We start from the raw sequence: 10,707 nt of genomic DNA, 5'->3' as shown, positions 1-10,707 counted from the left end.
AACCCATAGTCTCTGTGGGGTCAGTTTGCCCCCAGTTTTAATGCTAAAATCATGTTTAGTTGTATGTGTACAACAGAAAATAGATGTTCGTATGAGGATCAAGTTAAATTAGTCAAGGTCATTAACAGTATCATCCATTAGAAGTTTATTTAGAATAAAGCTGGGAATTTCAAAGATAATAAAACCAGAAAATCAAATTTTAAAAGTTCCTGTCCTATCGAATTCCATATAGGAGAAAACGTAAAAGAAAAGGTTAGGGATTCTTTTGTATTTCAATTATTCTTGGTTAATTTTATAAATGATATTGTCAAATCAGTTTTAAAGCACACTCCTAGGTGTGAACTAGGCAAAGGGTTATTAATTCCAGAAATATTAAATATATTTACTTTCAATTCATCTGGAAAAAAAATGTTTAAATGACAGTTTACATTCAGATACTGTCTGCATCAGTTCATCAACTCAAAGTTGTAGAATTTCCTCGAAATTCCATTTTTCCCCCTCTTTTCTCACAATTGCCAGTCTCAAGATAGAATGAAAATCAGAAGGAAATGTTTATATAGCATTACACATAGAATGAATTTGAAGTAAAAATCAGATAAGCAGCAGCATAAATTTAATCATATTATTTGAAATCTAAACTCAAATTGAAACTTTATTTATTGCTTTTCAATTCAATTTTCATTGATAATTTATCTTTAATGAAGGAGCATCTAACTCATAGTAGCGGCTTTGCATTAACAATTAACTGTGCCTAAGTAATAATTCATTTTGAGTTTTGAAAGGACTTGGTCATGTGTAACTGGTCATTGGTCATAGTTAAAACTACCAGACTAATGTAAATTAATGACTGATATTCATTCTTCTTAGATGGAAGACTCAAGACGTGGGTTTACGGTGTAGCAGCTGGGGCATTTGTGTTACTCATCTTCATTGTCTCCATGATCTATCTAGCTTGGTGAGTGTTTAGTATTTCAAAATCTAAGGGGATCTCTTTATTTTAGAGGACATGCTTTCAGTTAGGCCAGAACCAGAAACAGCAATGTAATATCCCAAATAAGTATGCCACATTTATTTAGTGTTTGTCAGAATTTATGAATAAGCATGGCTTCTTTAGGTAATCTCAAGTCTACCAAATCTGAGCCATTTAATTTCTGAAGATGAGCCAGTGCTGCTACAGGTAATCCTCTCAAGTGTGACCCCCTGGGTTATATAAGCATATTACTTTGTATTCTTATGGTGAACTGTAGATTTTTGTATTCAATTATTACTGAGGAAACTATTATGTTAATACCTAATCTTATTCAATTATATTTTAAAATATACATTAATTATAAATGATGTGTTATTTGTAAACATTTATGGACAAATGTAAATGATTATACCATAAACTTATTTTTGTTGTTAGTACTAGAGGGATTTCATTTAATAGTTTATCTTTTACAGGATAGTAAGATATTTGAAGGGTTTTGTTTCAGGCTTATTCAGAGCATAAAAATGAGATTTTAAAATATTGGGAAGTCAAATTTTAAGGTTGAATTTAGGCAGCATAGGCAATTTAGCAGTTTAGATTTATCAATGTTTTGAATTTTTTTCACTTAAAACAATAAAAATTACAATTGAAAATTGATTTTTTCTTTCTCCCAATTAAAAAAAATTTTTTACAGCAAAAAGCCAAAGAAACCCCAAAGAAGGCAAAACAACCGACTGAAACCTTTAACCTTAGCCTATGATGGAGATGCAGACATGTAAATTATAACCTAATCCCGAAGCAACCAGTTTAAGCTTTCTGCCTTTGCTGTAGATATCCAGAGGCCACAAAGCTATTCAAACTGTGTGGATTAAAATGCATCGTAACCTTTGAAAAGATCTTCATTAAGAAAAGAGTGAACATCATGGTGCCATTGGAGATAGCAAGACAGTGCCACTTGCATAGAAATGATCGACCCTGAGAATTCTGGGAGATTTCATTCAATACATGCTGCATTCTGAGAGTTTGATCTGGTCTTTTTTGCAGTCTACCAACTGACAGTTCACTTCCATCTTTAAAATACAGTGATGGAATTGACCAGTTAGGATGCCTGATGCTAGCCTCTGTCTGAAGTGTTATAACCCATAGTAACATTTTCGCATGAAGAGTTTATACCAAGGTCTCTACAATACTATAGTCAAACGTAACAACATGTATACTCAATTGAATGATACACATTATACCAGATCATATACTTAAATAAGCAATTTTAATGGTGAATAAAGATAAGCTCTAAGTTGAGCAGAAAACCCATTGAATAAATTCAGCATCTTGGTGGTTGATGATAGTTTCATTGACCTGCATTTCAGAGGCAAAAACATTTTTGTAAGACTTAATTCTTGTCTCTCTCCAAGTACAAATGCTGGACATATACTAGTATCTTAGAAGAGTCCTCAAGTTCAGTATTTTATAGTGGTTATTGTCTGGAAAACTAATTTGCTTGTGTTAATACATTTCTACTTTCCCTAATTTTCAAACTGGTTGCCTGCATCTTTTTTGCTATATGGAAGGCACATTTTTGCACTATATTAGTGCAGCATGATAGGCACTTAACCAGTATTGCCATAGAAACTGCCTCTTTTCATATGGGATGAAGACATCTGTGCTCAGAGTGTCATGGAGATATTTACAAGTTCTTATGTCCTGAAGAGAGTAAAGTTCAGCTGGGATGGCAACAGGATGGAATTAGCTATATTACACCTACTGTATACACTCTTCCTCATCTCTGCAGCCATTGTGACATCAACAACATGGCGGTAATTTAAGTGTTTAAGTCCCGAACTCATTAACCCTCCAGAAGATGGATCCGTCAACTTGGTTTTTAATTGTACTTTGAAGGCTGTTTATGACTAGATTTTTATATTTGTTATCTTTGTTAAAAAAAGAAAAGAAAAGAAAAAAAGGAGCTGGTTGTCTTTTTAATTTGGGGCAGATGGAGAAAATAATGTATTGATGATTTTTGTAACTAAAATCAAAATTGTGTGTTGATTTTTTTTCCTCCCTGATTCATTATCCTAGCTTCAGCCTGAATGTTATTTCTAAATCCATAGTTGGTCTTTCTCAGTGGTAAAATTTGAAGTGAGTCTTTTTTAACATATAATTTCAAAAACTAGAATTTTAAAAAGAGAAGAATACATATTTTGTCCTGGGCTTCATTAAATATCTAGACTAAGGGTGGCACACTTTTTCAGTAAAGGGTCGTATGGTAAATGTTTTCAGCCAGGTCTGTTGCAGCCTCTCCACTCTGCCATTTTGGGAATGCAGCCATAGACAATATACAATAGAGTACACAAAGGAATGAACATGACTATTTTCCAATAAAACTTGCTTTAAAAGAAGTCAGCAGGCCACATTTGCAAGTTGTGGTTTGCTGGTCACTAGTCTACAAGTTTTTTTCAGTGCTAACTATCCATTGGGTCATCTTGAGCTTTCATTCATTTACTCCCAGACTGTGACCAGAGTTTAATTTTAAAAATGAAAAACAGTCCCTTAAATTTAGCACTGTATTGGAATTAGCTACATTTTTTCACAGACAGAAACTGGGAATGGCACAGTGAACTCATATCTAACTTGGCTGACTTCTTTCATATGAAAAGAAAATTTAACAGGTGCCATTAAAAAGCAATACCATTTTTCAGGCAACATTAACTGCAGTAGCCTTTGGGAGAGGGGAGGACATTGAGTTTTAAGTTCTTTCAAAAGTAGTATCACCAACTATTTTATCTTAAACGCAGCTGTGTTGCTACAAAAGTGGTTTGGACTAGAAGGTATTTTACCTTCATAGTAGAGTTTGAACTCCCTCTACTGTTCATTAGAATATTTGCAAAGATTTTACAAAAGATAGATTAGGATATCATTGTCCCCCAAATGAACAGATGTCTACATATTTCACTAAGCATTAAATAGGGTAAGCACTAATTCCTTACTCAATATTCACTGTATTAAGCAATGTATAAATCATTTCTAAGCAAACAGGTTGTCAGGACGATGAGAACTTTACCTTCGACCAAGGATCTAAACAAGGAAAAGCCTAAAAACAAATTTCATTTCAACTGTCTTATTAAAGAGGAAGACAGAAATAATAACTGTGATTGTCAATATATGTAACTCAGGGGTCGTCCAGATAATCCTCAAGTTGATCTCTTTGAAAAAAGTGAGCTCCATTTGTCCAAAATGGTTGAGAAAGTCTATCACAGTTACTTGAAAAATTCAGCTAACAGTTTTATGAAATGCATGCCACCCCCCACATCCTTGAAATTGTTGACCAGAATTAAATATTGTTACTACTAATACTAAGGATACTGCAAAAGGTCTTTCATTGAGAAGGCAGATCAGTATCATCCTACCTATACTGTTAAAATGAAATGAATAGATCCAAATTCTACAATGTTATGAAAATACAAGATGATTTTACTCATAGAAATTTTACCTTTTAAAACACTATATACATGGAGGAAACTAGTTCAGTGTGACCTAACTCTTGGGAACATACTGGAAGTTCATCATTATGATAAATGAGTACTGGATGGCCTTTTTTAGAAAACTACAAGGAGGAGAATGTAGGTAACTGACTATTTTGGACAAATGAAAGGTTACTGTATTCATGTTCATAACATGAAAATGGCCTTATTTTTGTTCCTGGTCTGAGTCAATAATGAGTTAAGTAATTTACTGAAATTTCATCAAAACCTTATTCCTCCTGTTCATTCTAAGAATTTAGGAGGGGAATATAGTAGTAACTTCTCTATTGACACTTTTGCCTTACCAAAATGGTCTGTGAGTCCACAAAGATTAAGAATTATTGTTCCAGAATTATGAAGGTCTACTTGGTGTGAAAAAGAAATGAAAAACATTGACACGATATTATGCTATTTTGTTGGACTGTTTCAGTTTAAGCCACAGACAAGTGGCATAACTGATCTCTTGAAAGGGGGTGATTTGCTCATTCATCATTATCTAATCTAGGAAACTGACCATAATCATTATCTCAAAGACTTTTTGAGGACATTATGATGTAGCTTAAAGCTGAATTGAAAAGGAGTGCATAAAAGCATGTTCTTTAATTACTTACAACAAAGCACAAAATACTTATAACAAGACAAATACTTATGGAATCATCTTATGTAAGACATTCTGCTAAGCACTGTAAAATATTACAGCTTTTGTTTACATACATATGTAAGACGTTCAAAAGAAGGAAAAAATGCTTAATGAGTTAAAATGACACTCACATCACCCTTCACTCTAGATTTGGTATTCAGTGTGGTTGGTATTTTTCCTTCTATGTCCATGCTCTTAGGCTTTGGCTATCTCACTCCTCCACCCTCAGGCAGATGGCAGGGGTCACGATGGCTTAATTAGAGCCCTTTAGAGTTCCTGGACATTTCAACGTATAGTCACTTATTTAAAGCTTCTTACAGGAAGCAAGTTAACACCTCTCAATTTTTTTTAACCTCCTCTAACTCCTTTTATATCCCTGCTCCTTTATAATGATTTGCTCTCCCTGGTTTCTGTCTACTCTGCTCTCCTTTCAACAACTAATCTTTTCTGCTTCCCCCAGAACCACTTCCTACTAACATGCCTCAATTTTTAATAAGGAAAAAAAGTGACTATCTATATGTCCCTCTTATTGGAGTTAAAGTGTCATGGAAAGTGTGAATATTTCTGTTTAAACAGAATGTACTGGTCAAAGACATGAGTAAAAAAGAAAAGAAATGAAAGCTGTGAAGACATGCCAAAACTAACCCTTTCTGTAAAAGTATCAATTCCCATCTTAGATTTAGTCCTACACAGTACTCTCTCCCTTAACCTACCTTCCTTTTGCCTTTTTCTTCACATACCACCCTACAAGACAGCGAGGGAGGCTTGCACTTTCCAAACTTTTACAAGGAGGGCCTATTCTTAGGCTCAATCAGGGCTTGAATAGATTTGCAAAGATCAGGCTTTCCTGGGGAGTTCCCTGGTGGTCTAGTGGTTAGGATTTGCCACTGCAGCCTGGGTCAATGCCTCGTCTGAGAATTGTGATCCCATATCAAACCACTGCACACCATGCCCCCCCCCCAAAAAAAACAAAACAAAACAAAACAAAAAAACAGGTTTTCTCAAATGATCCAGGGTCTCACTATGTTTAAGATTATTACCCAATTCCAGTGTGCTTTTTGTTCTATTTCCCCTCTAAGCTTGAGAGTGTTGAAAGGAGAGCAGTGCAGAACAGGTATGTGAGGATTCACAGTAGTGACCTTTCTTGTCCTACCTGGTCCTGCTCTGCAGCAGACATGACTCTTTATAAAAAAGATGTTTTGCAGTGGGATATGATAATTCTAACAGGGACACTGAAAAATGGTTATGTCTACATTATTAAATGAGTGAAACAAATACTAAATGGATAGTTAATTTTGTAGTTTTACGTTTTTTGTGCTTTTACCAAGCCAGGTTTTTAAAACAGGCAGTTGTATGAAGACCTTTAGTTTGGAGTGTCATGTTTCCAATGATCAAAAATCTCTTGTCTACTTAGAATATCATTGGGTGTCTACTTAGAGTATCATTGGGTATCATTCTTAAGGTTGTGTTTTATAGATTTTTTTTTTCTTTTAAGCAACAGTTTCTAGATTATCTACTTCAATTCCTCAATGAACTCTTTCAAACTATTTTTCAGGACTCTATGTTTATTTTGTAAAAGTTAAACATTAAAATTTCCTTTCTGGTACTTTTTCCTGCCTATTTTTAGCACAGATTTGAAGCAATCAATATCTGTCATTGTAAAATATAACTATTAAATTTGAGATATGTCTTTCTATAAATTATAATCCCCAATTGTGTTTTTTGTTAATTACTTAAATATTTATATTTATTTTGTTTAAATAAGGAGGCAGCTGTCTAAGAAGTTTTTGTTAATATTACTTTGTAAATTGTGTAATTTATTTTAAATTATGTACATTTCTTTTTTAATGCACAAAATGTCTATGTACAATTAACTACAGATTTGCAAATAATGTCACTAAGCTTTATTCAGTTAATACAGATGGCATGTGAAGATGTAATATGCTTTTTTTACATTTTCATATGGGTTATTTGTAAATAACTATGTTGCTGACAAACATAAACACAGATATCATTTTCATTCTACTCATGTGTATCTGTGTTTTAATTTGTATCATTTGCTATTCCATATGGGTTAAAATTTTTTAAGTGAATAACCAAATCTTTTTGCTACTGTATTGCCCTTTCCTGAGTCTTTTTTTTTTTTTTTTTAATTCCTATTTACAAAGTTGGAGAGATGCAAACCTTTACAAGTCTGTAGAAGCCACAGATTAATCAACCTGGACAAAGGACCCCTTGATTTCTAGTCAGTTAAAAGCAGCAGCAAAGGATGGTAAGGCACTCTAGAACAGGGTGCAGCTCTTGCCCCCTCAGTCATAGGCAGGCCTCTCCCTGTCTCCCTTTTCTGTATGTCTACCAGTAAAAGACCCATCCTAAAAAAAAAACAAGGCAGGAGCTCATACATTAACAAATTAAGATCCCCTTAACTCCCCAAATTCAGATTTACACATTAACAAGTCCAGGAAGGAATGCACAAATTCGACAAGTTACTGTTAGGGTCTTGCAGTTACAGCATTTTCTGAAATCCCTGTCTGTTAAAATATAACTAAGCAAGAAACCTATTAAACACGGTATATGAACCACTCAAAATACACAGCTAGCCTCAAACACTTGATGAAAAACCAGTGATTGACAGTTTCCTATTTTCTGTATTGATCCTTACAACTGAATCTAGATGAAAGCTTTTTAAATAACCCACATATTTCTTCCTATGTATCTGGATAGTCATAGTCAAATTCCTAACCTCATTTTTTTTTCAACTCTAATGTATGTCCTGCAAACACAAGTATGAACATGATTGGTCTACATTTTGCTGGTCTGAGTCCCTAGTGATTCATTAAGCTCTGAACATACTCTGAAGAAAAGCCAACACACTGTAGTTTACAGCTCTCAGTATCAGTTACTCTGAAAACAGTCTATGTCCATACAAAAATGCTTAAATGCAGTACCAAGCCTTCTGATGTTGCAGTCTCCCCCCCAAACCCCCAAAGGTCACTCCTCCCTCCCCCCTGCCTTTATACCTTTCTCCACAGTATCTCCCTGACATGGTAACTCAATAATGTGATGTGTATCCAGCCATATTTTTCTCCTTAATCGTATAACCTTATGATTATGATGGGGGCAGTGGTGGGAAAGACTGGAGAGTGAGAAGTAGACTAAATGTAGTAGATACAATTTTAAAAAGTTTTATTTATTTTTCTATTACTGTTTCAAACACAGTACAGTGTCCTTTGTGCTCCCCTTGGCAACATCTAAGCAAAACCCATAGCTCTTTAGTTACAATTTGAGTTATGAAAAAGACCCAATCCAAGATAAAACAACCTCTCTCATTGTTTTCATTTACGTGATGATTGGTGAGTTTGAGCCCATTTTATCTTTTCATTTCATATTTATGCGTGGGTTACTTAGATTTGGTCCTCTATTATATATCATTTTTAAGTGACAATTCTGTGATACCATAGTGGTTGTTAATTTTAGGTCATCAATTAAATTTAAACTTTGTAGTTAAAAAATTCCTGGATTTTATTTCTCTACAAGCTTGTTTTTTGGTTGTTTGTTTTTATTTTTTTTATTCCCAGGCAGAAATGTTCTTCCAAGAACCCTACTGCCTCACTGCCCTCAGCTCTCTGCTATTTCCTGAGCATGTTCACTCCCATTTCATGCTAACCCTTAAGACATGCTACATGGAGGTGTAGAAGTTGGAACCTAATCATGTATTAGGACCACACAACTTTCCTTAGGGCTCTGTTCTTGCTGTTATCACTACCTGGAACACACTTCCCCTCAATATGGGCTCGGCAGCTCCCTCACTTCCTACAGGTCCTTCTGCTCAAATGTTACCTCCTCTGAGAAGCCTTCCTTGACTACTTCTGTAACTTTCCATCCTCCTGCCCTTCTTTAGTTTTCCTTATGGCAGCACCTGGCATTATTTATCTTTTGGGTCTGGTTGTCTTTTTACTGTCTCTCACATGAGAGAGGTCAGGTCTTTTATCCATTTTGTTTCTTCCCTGGAATGAAGCCCAACACATAGTGAGAACAATGGATTCTGGTTGGATGAATAAAGGAACAAAAGAACTAGTGAACTGTGAGGTTTATGGACAAAGAGTGGTTAAGTTAAATAGCAGAGCAATTACAAAGAGGCCAGTAGAGTTAAGTGACCACCTAATTCATCCAAAGTTTAAAGTTGTCAGTATTCTATCATGAACACATTTTATATTCATTTCACTTACCACAAGTATGTTCACGTGAACTCAGAAAGCACAATGTTGTGGCACAGAACAGTAGCAGATCAGTCAAAAAATAAAATCAGCCTGGCATCATAGAAGAGTGACAGTCGAGGACATGCCAGGAAGACGTGAGATGTGGGATTTGGGAAACTATATTGACAATGGAGTTTGTGAAAGATAATTCTGTCACAGCTTTCTCTTAATTTAAATTTCATTGCATGGGAAATTCCAGTACAAGTACATGAGGGAGCAGAGAATACTGCAAAATGAAGGAGGGAGGCTGGTTAAGAAAAGATCAATTGCAGGAGTTCCCACTGTGGTACAGTGAGTTAAGAATAAGACTACAGCAGCTAGGGTCCAATCCCCAGTCCTGAACCGTGGGTTAAGAATCCAAGGTTGCCACAGCTGAGGCTCAGATTCAATCCCTGGCCTGAAAACTTCCTTGTGCCATGGATGTGGCTATAAAAACAAAGCCAAAACTACAAAGAAAAAAAATAAGCCCTTGTTCCTAGACGCAAAAACAGCCTGAGTGATTATCCTATTAAATCTTAAACTCTTAGTTTATTTTATGGTATCAATAGTAGTCGAAGGACATACCATTTGCTTGCTCTAAAGTAGAAAAAGAAAAAAAGAACAGAATGAAATTACAATTCAAAATGTCTCCCAAATCCTCATAATTACTTTGGAACAATAGAGGGAGCCAATCAGCAATCATGCAAATATATTAATAGACCATTTAAAATCCATTCTTTGTAGAATATAGTATCTTGATTTCTTGCAAGAGTAAGAAGAATTTCAGAACCAAGAGTCGGCTATCAAGTTTAGACTGTAATATGAAGAACAGAGTGCCCATCTTAAGAGGAGGCAGAGGCCTGTGTCCGCATCTTTCATAAACACAGTGATTACAGTGAAAATCCTGTCAAACCACATCCCCAGTGACCCTCCAGCTGCTACTCTGACAGCTGATGTATAACTGTACCCTTTCACAATTTATCTTTATAAAAGTTTCCAATGTGTATAGTATTTGCTGGGGGTTATTTTCTTCTATGTTTATCACTTTTTACTGTCTTTGCCAAAGGGCTACTAGTCTTTTCTACTGATAACACTGCCTTGCTATCTATGGGGAAAGTAATTTATAAAAATAAATCAAGAAAGGATCCTAACTGTAGAAGGAGTCATAATGGATGGGATTTTGATCAAATGTTTGTGTAAAAGAACCTTAAAAATGAGAAGAAAATTAATTTTTGTGTGCTCATGCTCAGTCTGATGTCCACCTGTAAGAATCCACAACAAAATCAAATTATCTCCTAAATGGAGGTACAGAGGGACTGAGGCCATGTCTGGTAGTTAATC

General features: G+C 35.1%; 1 protein-coding gene across 7 annotated transcripts in view; it reads left to right on the top strand.

Moving 5' to 3' along the window:
• Positions 1–7,153, top strand: part of THSD7A (thrombospondin type 1 domain containing 7A) — a 446,288-nt gene extending 439,135 nt beyond the window's left edge. For all 7 annotated transcript variants that reach the window (XM_084977147.1, XM_084977145.1, XM_084977146.1 and 4 more), the window contains 2 exons: positions 868–955; positions 1,665–7,153. In XM_084977147.1, the coding sequence (XP_084833273.1) occupies positions 868–955; positions 1,665–1,749 (173 nt within the window). In that variant the 3' untranslated portion in view covers positions 1,750–7,153. The remainder of the gene's footprint in view (positions 1–867; positions 956–1,664) is intronic.
• The last annotated feature ends 3,554 nt before the right edge of the window (positions 7,154–10,707 follow it).

Source organism: Sus scrofa, chromosome 9 (genome assembly GCF_054392235.1).
Source record: "Sus scrofa isolate SSC_HxYL_T2T_F1_AM1 chromosome 9, Sscrofa_HxYL_maternal_Yorkshire_Landrace_v2.0, whole genome shotgun sequence".
Lineage (NCBI taxonomy): Eukaryota > Metazoa > Chordata > Mammalia > Artiodactyla > Suidae > Sus > Sus scrofa.
The sequence above is the reverse complement of the archived record's forward strand: the minus strand, read 5'-3'. Positions and strand labels throughout refer to the sequence as shown.